General features: G+C 42.7%; 1 protein-coding gene across 1 annotated transcript in view; it reads left to right on the forward strand.

Annotated features, from left to right (window-relative positions):
* The window catches only part of STX1A (syntaxin 1A), a 72,896-nt gene extending 57,471 nt beyond the window's left edge, over positions 1–15,425 (forward strand). Inside the window, exons 7-10 of the mRNA XM_058164575.1 lie at positions 1,354–1,427; positions 3,672–3,809; positions 9,292–9,402; positions 12,380–15,425. Of these exons, the coding sequence (XP_058020558.1) occupies positions 1,354–1,427; positions 3,672–3,809; positions 9,292–9,402; positions 12,380–12,457 (401 nt within the window). The 3' untranslated portion in view covers positions 12,458–15,425. The remainder of the gene's footprint in view (positions 1–1,353; positions 1,428–3,671; positions 3,810–9,291; positions 9,403–12,379) is intronic.
* Positions 15,426–15,725: the final 300 nt, after the last annotated feature.

Here is a 15,725-nt window from a genome sequence, read left to right on the forward strand (position 1 = left end):
TACTCCTCGCCCTTTCTCAGTTTCCACTACGGATCCTTGGGGTACTTGGCCCAATTGCAGACTATTTGCCACAAACAAGCCAGACGCCCTATTGTGAGAGATGAGAGCTGGAAAAGAGGCTATGAAGTGGCCCCCTGCCTCTTCTGTCTGTAGACTGTAACTGGCAAAATGTACCAAACTGCAGAAGAACATGTGGTGCCTTGAGGTCTGCTCTATCCAGGTGGCTTTTTCAACATAAAAGGAGGAGAGAGTAGATAACTATCAAAAAGCAGAAGGGGCAGCAGCGTGTATTGGAAAAAATAGAAATCTTGAGTGGCAGAGGTTAGGAATTAGGAAAAAGCTGCTTGCAGACATCATGAGTAGGAAGGGAAGACTGTGTAATGACCATGCTTTCATCATGCCAAGGAAGGATGGGGAACAAGGAAATTTGCATCAATAGGTCACATTAGGGCCTTGCTTTTCTTTTAAAAAATGAAGTTTGAAATTTTGATTCTATATATACTATCACTTTCTGCTGAGGGTGAGCAGGTTGTGTTAAGTGGGCTAAGGTCCATATTGCTACGTTTGTGTGGGCTGTTGGACTTAGTTCTGAGTACGGTGCTGAGATGTTGGCGAAGTCAGAAAGGGAGGTTATGTGTATCATCTGAAAGGATCCAAGGAAGAAATATGAACAAGGTTTGGACCAGGAATGAAATGCTTCCAGTTCGGACAGGATCGCCCGATGCGGTAGCAATGGCAGCGGGTGGTTCGGAGAACTGGTAGCAAAAATCCCTGCCCCCGCCATGCCCAGCTGAGCCGTGCGATCATCAGAGGTTGTTTTTTTTTACTTTTAAAAGCATTTTTTCTTCTGCAAAAAAAATGCTTTTAAAAGTAAAAAAAAAGCCTCTAATGATTGCACGGCTCAGCTGGGATCGTGAGAGCCTTTTAAAAGCATTTTTTCTACAATCTCTTCGGCTGAAGAGGTTGTAAAAAAATGCTTTTAAAAGGCTCTGGTAATCCCAGCTGAGTTGCCTGATTGTCAGAGGCTTTTGTTTTCTTTTAAAGGCAAAAAAAAAATGCTTTTAAAGGAAAAGCCTCTGACGATCAGGCAACTCAGCTGGGATCGTCAGAGCTTTTTAAAAACATTTTTTACAACCTCTTCTTTAGCCGAAGAGGTTGTAGAAAAAATGCTTTTAAAAGTAAAAAAAAAAAGTTGGCCACGCCTACCCAGTCACATTACCCCCACCACCAAGCCACGCCCACAGAACCGGTAGTAACAAATTTTACATTTCACCACTGGTTTGGACTATTAGATGTTGGGGAGGAGAGATAGATTCTATTGTTCAACCCTTAACTTGTTAATATCATTTGCAGCTGGCAGGACCACCACCAGTGAGGAACTGGAGGACATGCTGGAGAGTGGGAATCCAGCTATATTCTCCTCTGGGGTAAGCAGATTCTCCCTTTGCCTTGGGATTTGCCCAGTCTTTTCTTTGTCCACACTTCTGAGAGTAGACCCAAAGGTGCCATTTCAAAAGGCAACTGGACAACCTCACGATTCAAGAAAGAAGAGCAGTGACATCCCTAGGGAGAGACCCAAACATCACCATCTTGTTGGCTGATAAAGGAAGGTCCATAATTATCCTGAACACAGATGACTAAATGCTAACATGGACACTCTTTTGAAGGACACTGCTACATATGAGACTCTGAAGAGAGATCTTACCAGCAGTTATAAGAAAAAGGTCATTGATTTCCTGCAACAACTACAATGCTATTGACAAGCCACAATACTACTGCCTTTACCCTAGGAAAGCTACTCCATGCATATATGGACTCCCCAAAATCCACAAAGAGAGAACTCCACTCAGACCAATTGTCAGCAGCATCAACTTCATCATCTGAAAACAAAGTCCAGTTGCCTTTTGAAAAAGTACCTGTGGGACAACCATGACCTGGATGACTGAGACTCTCCATAGACTCATTCTGAGAATAGAATTTAGCAGTGCCATCTTTGAGTCCTTACAGTTGCAATAGCATTTAGACTTATATACCACCCCATAATGCTTTATAGCAGTGGTCCCCAACCTTTCCAGCTCAGTGGACCAGTGGAGAGGGGATGGTTTTGGATGTGCTCGCCACTTTCACAAATGCAGCTTTATGCCCACCACTTCCGTGAGCCATTCCTTCCGTCGTGAGCTAAAAACATACTTATTTATTCAAGCAGGACTGGCATAAATAGTGATTTTAAATTGGGGTTTTAGAGATTTTAAACATTTGTAAATTTTTTAATTTTTAAATTATCGGCCATTTATTAATAGTTTCTTTTAATTTCTTTTAATTGTATATACTCTGTATTTTATTTCGGCTGTACACCGCCCTGAGTCCTTCGGGAGAAGGGCGGTATAAAAATCTAATAAAACTAAAACTAAACTAAAAACTTAACGGGCTGTGACCTGGGACTGAGCCGCAGACCAGGAGTTGGCAACCCCTGCTTTATAGCACTCTCTGTTCAGTTTACAATGTCTGCATATTTCCCCAGGCAATCTGGGCCCTCATTTTACCGACCTCAGAAGGAAGGCTGCGTCAACCCTGTCAAAATCGAACTCCAGATTGTGGGCAGAGTTAGCCTGCAGTACTGCATTCTAACCACTGACCAAGGCTGAGCCATGTTGCAAGAAATGAGTGTCAGCTTGTTGAAAGTGAAGTAGGATCAACAATAAAAGTAGAAGTTCTCTATCTACTGGCCTGGGAACGATAATAAATAACCATGATCCTTTACTTTGACTCTTGATTTTGCAATATAGGTTCTTCTATTCCACAAAATCAACAATGGGTATGGTCAAAGACTTCTGGGATATTATTCTTCTACCGCCTATGCTTAGCAATATTTCATGTTTATTCCACCTTTTTTCTATGGAACTCAGCATAACATTTGGGCATCTATGACAATCTCCTGATATATTTTTCCAGATTATGTACAGTAACCATTTAGTCATTTATGGTCTGTAGATATAGTATGCATTCTTATGCCTATACTTTCTAATAAATATATATGTTGGATGAATTAGCATGCAGTCCTAAGCCAGGATTTTTAAAAAACCACACTTTGTGGGAAAAAGTTATAGATGCTAACACCCTCTCCTCTATTTTATTTGTAATTTTTTCAGTGACTTTAGGTGGATTGTGAAAGTATATGTATATTGCCCAAAGTCATTGATTGTGAAGTGGCTGGTTATATAAATATGAAGAATCATTAAGTATGAACATATGAAAAACATTCATAATATGACTTGCTGTTGTATGTTATTTAACTTGTTTGGTTATTCTAAGTAATGCATGGACAATTTATTGCTGTTAATGGTATAGATAATTCTGCAGGATTTTTTTTTTCTCTTCTGGGATTTTTCTTCATCAGAGGCTAAGAACAGCAATGATATTCAGTATCTCTTTGATTCTTTAGATGTATGCTCTCATTGCCCACCAACATATGAATCCATGTGTGCTAGAAGCTCTAGGCTTTTTCCAAAGAAAGCCATATTTTTTTTAGGAAGTCAGTTTTTACCAACTTATAAACTTGTTCTAGCCAGCCACGGAAAATCAGAATGTGGTCTCCAGAAATATCTACCCAGGATGGAAAGTCTACCTGGACCATGTGCCATTAGTGTTCCAATGCTGCCTTTTTTTGTTAGATCATCATGGACTCCAACATTACAAAGCAGGCACTGAATGAGATTGAGACACGGCACAGTGAGATCATCAAGCTAGAAAACAGCATCCGTGAGCTTCATGATATGTTTATGGACATGGCCATGTTGGTGGAAAGCCAGGTGAGAGCTGCTGCAGAAAGATGGACTTCTTTACTTATTGGCGTAGCAGGTAGCAACATTTAATCCTGTCTCTACATTGTCCTCTGGTAGAGATACTGCAGTGGACTGTAATCCAAATCCTAACCCTAACCCTACATTAAATAGAGGGTTGGGATAAATGACCGTTAGTTCTGTGGCCTGGATCACACAAATAAGATTTTTATTGATACAAACTTCCCTGTACCACCTTGCTTTGAACATTTTAAGGATTCATTTCATGACTTGCTTGTGTTAACTCATTTTTGTGTGAACTCATTTGTGTTAACTCATTTTTGTTTTCATGTGGTGTATTAAAACATAGACTAACATAACTGAATGCCCCCCCCCCAATCAAAGTTAGAGCTAAACATCTTTTCAATGTTATGCCAAATGCAATTATTTAGCTCTTATAGGACTTGGTTAGCATATTGTTCAAATTATGATGGTCCAGTGAAAAGCCTACCACATCTGATTTATTCAAAATTTGCTGCAGTTTGAACTTAAAGATTCTCCATAAGAGGACAAGAAAGAATCTTGACCAAGGGGGGGAAAAGACGAAGCAAAGGGATCCTTTGATCCTGAAGTTTTTCTTCCATTATTGTACAAAGCCCTACACTGTGTGATCATGCTTTGTATATTATTGTCACTAATAACTTTTTTCTGGAAGAGCTAAACTCATCTGCATATTTCTGTGAAAATATTAGCAAGAGGGAATATCTGATAGGGTCTCCTACCCCAATTAATGTGTTGTTACAGTATTATTATTTCATTTTCTGAACCATTCAGCCTTCTGAAGGTTTAGAGAAGAACTTAAAGCCAATTTTAGGTAATAAAGTAGCAATTCTTTAAAAAAATTAAATTAAAACAAGGCTATATAAAGTTCATTTAAAAAAAGGCAAGAGAGTCTGTTCCTGGCAGAGTTGTTCTCCAAATACCTGGGTGGATTGATGTGCTTTTATCTGATGTCAGAAGGACAGCGACATGGGAAAGACCTTTCTTTATTGAGGAAGGAGGTCCATAATTGGGGTGTTGTCACAGGAAATGCTTTCTAAAAGATTGGATTGCATTGCAAATGCCTGTCTGTCTGTTTTTGTTTTAAACGTGACTTCCTGGGAAACTTCAAGTAATAGAAATGATGTGACATGGTCGATTTCCATATCCCTGTCTGTGCAACCCCTAGAAAGTGAAGCAAAGAGGGGAACTTCAAGCATGGGGTGGTGGGCTACGTTTACAGAACTAGGCAGAGAGGAAAGTGAAGGTACCATCCTTGCCCTCTTAAGGGGTAAATACATTTGGTTCCTGATTGTCTGGCCCTGCCTTTCTTTGTACCACTCCTGACCCGCTCTTTCTATCTCCCACGCTACCATGCATACTCGGATAAAGTTTTTCAGGTATTGACAGGTAATGCCCCATTTTCCCAGAGTTGGGACAATTGCATGTCTATGCTGCATGGCTGCTTCATGATTCTGCATGCCCCTGCAGTGTTGTTGGGAAGTGGAAGGGCGATGGCCAAGGGGCTAGCTTGCCTAGAGCAGATGCTGGTGGAAGAAAGAATAGGTTGGGGTTACAGTATATGTGCTTCATCTAAAAAAACCTCAAGATTTGATCCCAGGAATCTAAGAGAGGTGGGCTGGATCCAAGGTAATTGTTTTCAGCTGAAGACAACACCAGGTTCCATGACCCAATCTTTCCTTGCATGGTGATCTCCCTCTGGTACTCAGTCTTAATTGGATTTCTCTTGATAGTCAAAAAAAAAATAATTGCTAGGCTAGTTAAGGTGATTAAGGCCTCACCAAGTTGCATAATCCTCATCTTCCAGAATAGTCACCCACATGGCCATTGCTAAAAATTTTGAGAATTGGTCCACGCATCAGGAGTGGATATGGGGGAAGCTGCGGTTCTAGTATCTTATTCAACCTCAAAGGTTATCAAGGCAGATTGAAAGGGATCTCAAGTCAGCTAAGCCAAAATCCTGAAAAAACAGAAAGCAGAGGGCCTCCCCCCCCATTTCTAAACAACATAAAGTTCCAGATATAGTCCCTTGACTTATGATCACAATTGAGCATGGAATCTCAGCTATTGAGCCAAGTGGTCATTACGTGAGACATCACATGAGTATTCATGATTTACCAGTGACTCAACACTCCTAGATATGATTATTAAACGATTGTGTGGGTCATTAAGCATATGGAGTCCCAGATATGGAGAACAGGGTGCCTGGCAGGGGAAATGCTGGTGTGTGTGTGTGTTTGGCTCTGCTCAGGAGCTGAAAAATCTCCTTGTCAAAATCCAATCAGGATTTTCAGCTTTTGGGGGGACACATTCCACACAGCCTGTGCCAGGCCTTCCTGAGGCACTCTGTGCTGCCAAGTTTATTGCACTGCCTCTCCATCTCTCCTTGGATTTCAGCTCCCTCTGGCTGAAAGAGCTGCCTGCCAAAGGACGCCATCTCTGCTCCATGTGCGGAAAGGATTGGTTTTTGCAGAATGCAGAAATGGAGCTCAAATCATCAGAATCTGATCTTCGTTTCTGCTCCCTGTGAAAGGATCGCATCTCTCCTCCATGTGCAGAAGGAAACTCCTTCCATAAAATGTAGAAATAAATGGAGCTCACAACATTCATCTTCTTAGCCCCATTTCTGCATCTGTTGTGGCTCCAGCCCCCCACCACCCCCCCCGGACCTGGCCCCCTACCAGAAAGTGAGAGTGAGAGGGAAGGACCGCCAGGACTCCCTTCTGCAGGGCCGGCCTCTCTGGCTCAGCTCCAGGAGCCAGAGGCAGGCCAGGTGGAGGAGGTGATGAGGCCTCTGTCTTCTGTATCTCCCCCCGCCCAGGAAATTCTTCCAGACCCAGCTGTGGACAATCAGCCCTGGTTAGATCCCAGGTTTTGTAGACAAGAGAGGTGGGAACAACAGAAGCAGGGGTGGGGCAGGCCTAGAAAGTGCTTAGTCACGGAGCCACACCCCGCAGGGTATAAAAGCAGGAGGGGCTGCTATACTACTTCGTGACGAACAAATCAACTGACTGGAGAACACTTGAGCTGAACTATCTGACTGAGCATTTGGCCTGAATTGCTGTTTGCTCCTGACTTCCTGGTTGCTCAGGTAACGAGCTCTGCGACGCCAGCATCAAGGAGATAAGAAAACCTTGGCAGACGAACGCTGGTTTGCTGCCAGAGCTGATAGTTGCTGTGGACTAAATTGCTGGCTAATTGAGTCAGTTCGCGTACCTCCTGGACTGAGGTGAGGGACACAACAGCATCCCACCAAAGATGTTCAGCTCCCCTTGGCAGGCAGCTCATTCATCCAGCTCCCAGAGATGAGAGGGAATCATCTTGACAGTTGGCAGCAGCTCACAACCTTCCCTACCAGCTTCCCCTTTGACTTTCTGGGGAAATTGGTAGAGAAGATGGCAAATGGCAATCGAACGACTGCAAAGCACTTGGCAGCCAGTCGAAAGGTTGCCAAACACCCAGCTCGCAATCACATGACCATGGGGGTGGGGGACATTTTACAATGACCACAACTTCTTTATGGGCCATAAAACACCCTTTCTGAGGAGGACGTTCTTAACTTTGAACAGTTGCTAAACGACTGATTTTAAGTTGAGAACTACTTGTAAACATTACTTTTACAAGGATGTCTTGTATGTTTTAATGAGAGTGCTGCTTTGTGATAACTGTGGGGAGACATTCTCTGCATGCACTTGTGGTTCTTTTCTTCCTCCCTCTTGGTACGCTGCCACAGCAGCTGTGTCTTTGTGATGCTGAGTGCTTTTTATGGAGTAGTGTTTTCCTTTCTTTGTGTGTGTGTGTGTATGTATGTTTTATTAGGCAATCCAGTAAGACTCTAGAATCTTTGTCTAGGCACCTCTACCCTATAATCATGTGCAGATGAAAACACGGGAAAAGGGAGACCTTCGCCTTCCTAGCCTTGGGAAAGCATTTGGGATTCACGTTGAAACTATATAAACCCTGAATAAATAAAGAGTTGGAGAGTCTCAAATTCAAATCTGTACTTCTGCCATTGCGGCCTCTTCAAGCTACATACGATAAAACAATAAAAGAATTGTAGAACAATAAAGCCTGAAGTGGACCAAGCAATAATGAATATTAAAACAGTTTTTTAAAATTAATTATTGCTAAAGATTTTTCCTCTACTGTTGATCCAAACACTTCTATTTTCTAGAGCGGGGGTCTCCAACTTTAAGACTTGTGGACTTTAGTCCCAGGAACTCTGGGAGTTGAAGTCCACAATCTTAGTCCACAATCTTAAAGTTGTCCACAATCTTAAAGTTGTCCACAATCTTAAAGTTGCCAAGGTTGGAGACCCCTGTTCTAGAGCCGCCAATGTAGTATGGTGTTGAAGCTGTTGGAACAGGAGCACAGAGATGTGAATTTGAGCCTCTCCTCAAGTACAGAAGTTATCTAGAGGATTTTGGGCTGATCACTCTTAGCCCAAACTTTCTGATAGAGGAAAAAAATAGAACGAGGGTGTACTTTGTATGGCACTATGAGTTATTCTACAAAAGGTGGGTTAAAAATAAATAAAATTTTAAAATTAGATCATTATTAACCCCCCCATTTGAAGTCCTGAAATACATAACAGTAAAAGCTAACAGGGATGAAAGCAGAAAAGGGAAAGCACCAGCTTAAGAATCACTTCTGATGCAGTAGCAGGCTTGGGTATAAGTAGAATAATTTGATGGAGCATGTTTTTTGGCTGTGTTGATGGAATCGCTCTGATGCCAACTCATTTTGCTCTAACTTTTGAGGATAAAAGTTGTTGAGGAAATATGGACAGGCAGTCCTCGACTTACAACTTCCATTGAGCCCAAAATTTCTGTTGTTAAGTGAGACGTTTTTAAGTGAGTTTTGCCCCATTTTACAACATTTCTTGCCCAAGTTGTTCAGTGAACCACGGCTGTTGATAAGTTACTAAACTGGTTGTTAAGTGAATCTGGCTCCCGCATTGACTTTGCTTGTCAGAAGGTTGCAAAAGGCGATTGTATGACCCCAGGGTGCTGCAACGGTTATAAGTATGAACCAGTTGGCAAACATCTGAAATTTGATCACATGATCATGGGGATGCTTTAAAGGTCGTAACGGTGAAAAACGGTCCTAAGTCACTTTTGTCAGTGCCATCATATCTTCGAACGGTCACTGAATGAACTGATGTAAGTCGAGGACTACCTGTATAAGGGGGCATGTGACATCAAGTATCCCAGTGAGGCCTCGGGATCCTCCCTGCCCCACATCCAACTCTAAACCCCCAAGTGTCAACCTTGTCATTCTGCTCTCTTTTGTTCCTTCTGATGACAGGTCTGGCAGCAAAAACCCGGGTGAAGGAGGCTGAAAGTGCCATTCCCACTCCACGTGGATGTGAGAAAAGAGGTAACAGGGAGAACCTCAGCGTCCCTCAAGCCACGTTTTTTTTTGAAATCTCTGTGCATCCCCCATTGTGCAGGGCGAGATGATCGATCGCATTGAATATAATGTGGAACACTCCGTGGACTATGTGGAGAGGGCCGTGTCAGATACCAAAAAAGCTGTAAAGTACCAGAGCAAAGCCCGGAGGGTAAGCACTGGTCGGTGGGCTGTGCAGAAGGAGGGCGGGGGAGTGGTGGTGATGGTGGTATTAAGCCATCCTGTGGTGTCCCAGAGATGCAATGGCTGGTGTGGGAAAGTATGGCAGTGACTAAATTAAGACTTGCACAGAAGCAAGAATTTCTTTTCTCCATATTGTTCAGGGGTGTCAAACTCGATTTCATTGAGGGTTGCATCAGGGTGGTGTTTGACCTTGGCGGGAGGTGGGAAGTGGCCAGTTCGACATCACTCCTATCGGGGTGGGGGGGCTGTGGTGGCCTGAGTATTCTGCCACCAAAAATGGGCTTCCGAGCTCCGTTTTTGGCTGTGATGGCCCCCTGCCAGCAAAAACGGAGTTTGGGAGGGCCACACGTCACCCTTGTGAGCTCTGTTTCCGGTTGCAATGGCCTCCTGCAACTCTTTGCCAGCAGAAAGGAGCTCAGGGATGCCGCATTCGGTCCTCCCAAGATGTTTCCGCTGGCAGAAGCACTGTGGGCCGGTCCTTCACTGTTTCCAGGGCAACCCTGTGAGCCAGATCTAAGCACCCGGCAGGCCAGATCTGACCCCCAGGCCTTGAGTTTGACACTCCTGATATTGTTCAACAACCCTGATTTGCCTTGAAATATATACACATAGATTGTGATGTTCACCTGCTAATCAACAAGCCTTTAGCACGAGCTCATCTGTTAATCTTCCCATTTCTCTCTTGTGTGTTTTCTATTTTATATAACTGGTCTTAAAAACTGTGTCGACCCTTCCCTTCCCATTTGATGAGCATTGTTCTAGGTCAACACAATGGATTGCTGTTGGAAGTGGTCCTCCTGGTGTTGCTTTTCAAACACTGCAACTCTGCATCAGCCCTTGAAAATGCACATTTTCAACACAGGCAGTTTATTTGTTTATTTTATCACAGTGTACAGGCTGCCCCCTCCAAGGATTCTGGGTGGCTCACAATAAGATCAAAATCACAACAGTCAGAACAATTAAAATCAATCAAATAAAACCCCATCCTTTAGCTCAGAAATGGGGTACAATGGCTCTTTTATGACTTGTGGATTTCAACAACCAGCATGGTTAGTTCAGGAATTCTGGGATTTGAAGTCCACAAGTATAAAAGGGCCATTGTTCCCCACCCCTGTTTTAGCTCTTAAAGCTAAATAATACTTCCACTCTTTACCAGGCCCAAAGGCCTATTGGAATAGCATAATCATGGCTGCATTCTGAAAGGACAGCTGGAAAGGGCCATCTTCACCTTGGGGACTGCCACTAAAGAGTCTTGCTCCCTGACCTCTTTCCATGGACCTCTCTCAGGAGGAACTCTAGCCTGACCATGAAATGCATGAAGGGATGGATAGATTTATTTCTGTCTCAGACAAGCCTAAAGGTAACAAGGAACTGAACCATAAACCATGAGAAAGGAGCTGTGGTGGCGCAGTGGTTAGAATACAGTATTTGCAGGCTAACTCTGCCCACAGCCAGGAGTTTGATTCTGACCAGCTCATGGTTGACTCAGTCTTCCATTCTGCCGAGGTCAGTAAAATGAGGACCCAGATGGTTGGGGGCAATAGGCTGACTCTGTAAACCGCTTAGAGAGGGATGTAAAGCACTATGAAGCGGTTTACACATCTAAGTGCTAAGTGCTCTAAACAGGCAATAGTCATTACCTTGAACTGGACCCAGAGGTTAACTGCTACAGTCTAGGTCCTGTAAGATTTCTATTATTTTGCTGTGTCATCATTCATCATCCAGCAGGCAGGGGGCTGAATTTTGGACCAGTAATAGCTTCCAAACTGCCTTTCACGTCAGGTCCCTTAACCTAAATCATCTTAAAGGATCCTTACAATAAATTTTAAAGACATCTTTAACATTGTTACCATATTCCTCAGCCTAAAATAAGAATTAAGTCACTGCCTGTACATTTAACGATCAAAATATATGATATGAAAGGAAAAAGAGATGGCGGAGAAAGAAAAAGACACTCGCAGATTCCATTTCTTTAAGCTAAATAAATCAAATAAAAACAAAATACCAATCCTTCACCCACCTACCTAAATTCTGAAAAAACATAACAGAAAAGGAACAGTGATGAAGGCATGCCATAGGTGAGCTATCTGGAATCAAATCACACCAGGAAGTAGGGCAGTTCAGTGGAACAGCCCTTGCTTCTCTTCTCCCTTTGCTGTAACCTATGCAAGCTCAGGATCATCTCTCAAATCTGTGGAATAGAATAGAATAGAATAGAATAGAATAGAATAGAATAGAATAGAATAGAATAGAATAGAATAGAATAGAATAGAATAGAATAGAATAACAGAGTTGGAAGGGATCTTTGAGATCTTCTAGTCCAACCCCCTGTTTAGGCAGGAAACCCTTCACCACTTCAGACAAATGGCTATCCAATATCTTCTTAAAAACTTCCAGTGTTGGAGCATTCACAATTTCTGGAGGCAAGTTATTCCACTGATTAATTGTTCTGTCAGGAAATTTCTCCTTAGTTCTAAGTTGCTTCTCTCCTTGATTAGTTTCCACCCATTGCTTCTTGTCCTATCCTCAGGGGCTTTGGAGAATAGTTTGACTCCCTCTTCTTTCTGGAAGCCCCTGAGATATTGGAAGACTGCTATCATGTCTCCCCTAGTCTTTCTTTTCATTAAACCAGACATACCAAGTTTTTTTTTTTTATTTATTTACATTTATATCCCGCCCTTCTCCGAAGACTCGGGGCGGCTTACAGTGTATAAGGCAATAGTCTCATTCTATTTGTATATTTTACAAAGTCAACTTATTGCCCCCCCAACAATCTGGGTCCTCATTTTACCTACCTTATAAAGGATGGAAGGCTGAGTCAACCTCGGGCCGGGCTTGAACCTGCAGTAATTGCAGGCTGCTGTGTTCTAATAACAGGCTTCTAACAGCCTGAGCTATTACGGCCCTTACTGAAACCAATTGTTGTTTCTTCCTTTCTCTTGCAGAAGAAGATTATGATTATCATCTGCTGCGTCGTTCTGGGAATTGTCATTGCTTCTACTATTGGCGGGATTTTTGGCTAAAACGTTGCAACCATCCAAGAATATTGCTTATGGGAGTAAGGAGATGAATAGGAGCACCGGAGCCACCCAGCCCACCACCCACTTGGCCCATCCAAACCCTATAGCCGCCGTTGGAGAAAACTGGCGGAACAGCGCTCTCGTCTCTAATGCATGATTATTTGTGTTAACACTATGTGTTAAGTACAGTGTACGTGTTGGGGGTGGGATGGTGCTGAGGGTGGGATGGTGGGAAGGCAATGTGTGCATGACATGCTCAAGCATTTCCACCACCTTTTGACCTCTTCTTGATGGTCAGATCTCCTCAAACCGAATCCCTTTCCCTTCCAGTGAAGTCCTCTTTCTTCTCCCCAAAATAAGAATTTGCTAGGACAGCTATGCACAGTTAATCCAATCCCTGCCTTGGCAAGGACACGGTCTGGTCATTATCACCTGTCACCAGAACTGTGTCCTCTGCCCGGCTGCTTGTTAAGAGGTAGGGGAGCCTCTTTGGCAATAGCTGTTAGCTCCAACCAGGCCAGTCTTCCTCTTTTTTTAGCCATGGGCAAGGACCTCTTTGTAGTGTTGCAGGCCTGTTCATCTAGAGTATTCTGTGTTTGTTTTTAATTCTGCAGCTGCCCAGCCAGGGGTAAGAGGTGGGTATGGCCCACCAGGCCCAAATCTGTGTCTTCCACAGTTCTGCCCTGAATGCCATTTCTGTTCAGCGGAAACTTCACAAGCCCCTTTTTCAATTTCTGAAGAACCATCACTGAGCTTTTTTCCCCCCCTCTTGCCTTCCTGTAAGCAAAATGTAATGTATTTCTTTAAAACGTCATTCAAGATTTGTTTTCTTAACAAAAAAAGCAGAAAGGTGACCTGCAACATAAAATTAGGACAAAACCACTAATGATTACTTCTAAACAACCAGTTAAATTGGAGGAGTCAATGGTAAGCTTCACCACATCCAATTAGGTCTTCTGGATATTAACCAAAGGGCTGGCGGATGATAAAATGGGAATTTACAAATGTGTTTTTTGGAAATGTGTTCCAGACAAATCGCAGCGCCTCCGTCATACAACACAACAAATCTGAGTTTAAAATATTATGAGAAGCAGCCTTATGTGGAGGGCCTATTAAAATGTTTGTGGGCTAATCTGTCCAGGGCATTCCTTGGCCCTCACCAGACCTTCTGTCCCAATTTTTGTTTTTAAAAAATGTTTTATTTCAGAGTTGGCTTTTTAATCCTTATATGTTTGGAAATAAAATGGTGGCTGCAAAAAAGATGAAGGCTAATCAGGCTGGTAGTAAACTTTTTGAGTTAGAAAGGAAATGGAATTCTCACTCATTTTGCCCTCTGGTAAATGGGTATTTTATGATTGGGACAAGGGCACTTGTGGCATGTGGAAAATTCAGTTACGCCCACTGGAATAAAGCAGCCGAGGACCCTGCCTTCAATGAAGGTTGGAATTGTATCAACTCCGTGCCTCGTTCCATAAACTTTCATCATGCCTGCAATACACGTGTTGGGTGCTTGAGCTATGCCAGAGACTGAAACCTCCTTGGCCTTGAATTAGCCTCTTTGTGCTTATGAACAACTGGGCTAGTCCAGTTTCTGCCACTGTAAAATGGCACTGTCAGTACCTGAGTATCTGACTCTACCTGTCTACTACGTTGTCCAACAGCAAAAGGCTCGTTATTAATCAAGTTCCACATTCTTTTTTCCTGTGGGCTAACTGAGGATTTCACCAGGTGGTTCTTGAGAAATGCAGACTGCATTTCCTCTTAGAGGAGCTGCTGGACCTGCTTTTGATGAAAAAACCGGTGGGGTCGGCCATCTTCTCCTCTTGTATGTCACAAGCTGCCTCCTATGATTATTCCAAGCTACCCAGAAATTGCCAAACCTCTCTCTCTAGTCTTAACGTAGCTCTTCCAGCTGCTTCACAATACCAGCAGTATTTCTCATACAATAATACAGTAAAATTCTGACCTGCTTTCCCTATCCTTGGCCCTAAGGGATGTTTGCTTCTTATCAATTTGCCTTAGTCAGAAATGGCTTATTGGGAAACAAAAAACTCTCAATAGAGTCTGTTCAAGGATAGAGAGCTTACATAATCCTCATTGCAGGAATCGGTCAAGACGGAGTGACGTAGCACAGATAAGCTTCAAAAACTCATTTGTTCAAACCTTGCAATTCCAGAACTAAAACATGGTTAGGCAAAGTTCACACTTGAAAGACTGGTTGCAGATATTGGCTCCTCCCTGCCAATAGGTGGTTGTTGTTTTTTTCTTCCATAGTAGTAAATATTGAAAATAACCTCTCTGTTGAATAGTTATAATCAAGTTTCAATTTTGCTCTTGGCAGTTCCCCCACCTTCTGAAACCTGTTAAGCCACTTCATTTTCCCCGGTTTGGGTGACCTTAATTAGCTTTTCTACAATCAGCACGGAGCAAAAGCTCTGCTGCAGCATTAGGGCAGCTACTGCTCCTCCCTCTATTCACACCTTCCTTTTGTTGCATGTCAAAAATAGAGCTGTTACTAAGACGTCCCTGCTTCAGGAATCTCTCCAGATACTGAGAGAAAACGTGTCAATCATCTTTAATCTTTAAAAAAAACCCTCTGAAGTGCCACTGTAGTCTCCTGTTGCAGTATTCAGCCTTCTTGCAGGGGAAGACATTTCACCTATGCTGTCATAGAGGCCTCCCCAGGAGTTGTAATGTTGCTGTACAATGTGAATTAAGTGCCCTTGTCTCTTGTGACCCTCCAGTCTCACTTTCCAGCTTGGGGAATCTGGAACTAATCCTCTATTGCAGAGGTCTTCAAATTTGGCAGCTTTAAGACTTGTGGACTTCAACTCCAGCGTACTTGGATGGAGAATTCTGGGAGTTGAAGTCCACAGTTTTAAAGCTGCCAAGTTTGAAGACATCTGCTCTATTGCCTCCTTTCTACATTCCAGCCTTTTTTTTTTTTTTTTGGCTCAATTTGTCCCAAATATCTTTCCCTCATCACCTCCAAACTTCAGGAGGGAAACAGCTTTCTTTTATGAATGAACTTTTATGTAGAATAAAGAATATTTATATCAAATATGTCATCCTTTTGAGCCTTCTGTGAACTGGAACATAGAGGGGGGATAAGCTGTACTTACACAGCTTCTGAGATATGGAATATATATGGTTATATGGAATTTAATTTTAAAAGTGTACACCTCTTGAATTACCGTATTTATTACAGCAGATAAATATTCAGTTTATGAATATTGAAATGAGTTTAAAGCAGAACCCCATGCCAAGTAAT

The sequence above is a fragment of the Ahaetulla prasina genome, chromosome 1, assembly GCF_028640845.1.
Source record: "Ahaetulla prasina isolate Xishuangbanna chromosome 1, ASM2864084v1, whole genome shotgun sequence".
Lineage (NCBI taxonomy): Eukaryota > Metazoa > Chordata > Lepidosauria > Squamata > Colubridae > Ahaetulla > Ahaetulla prasina.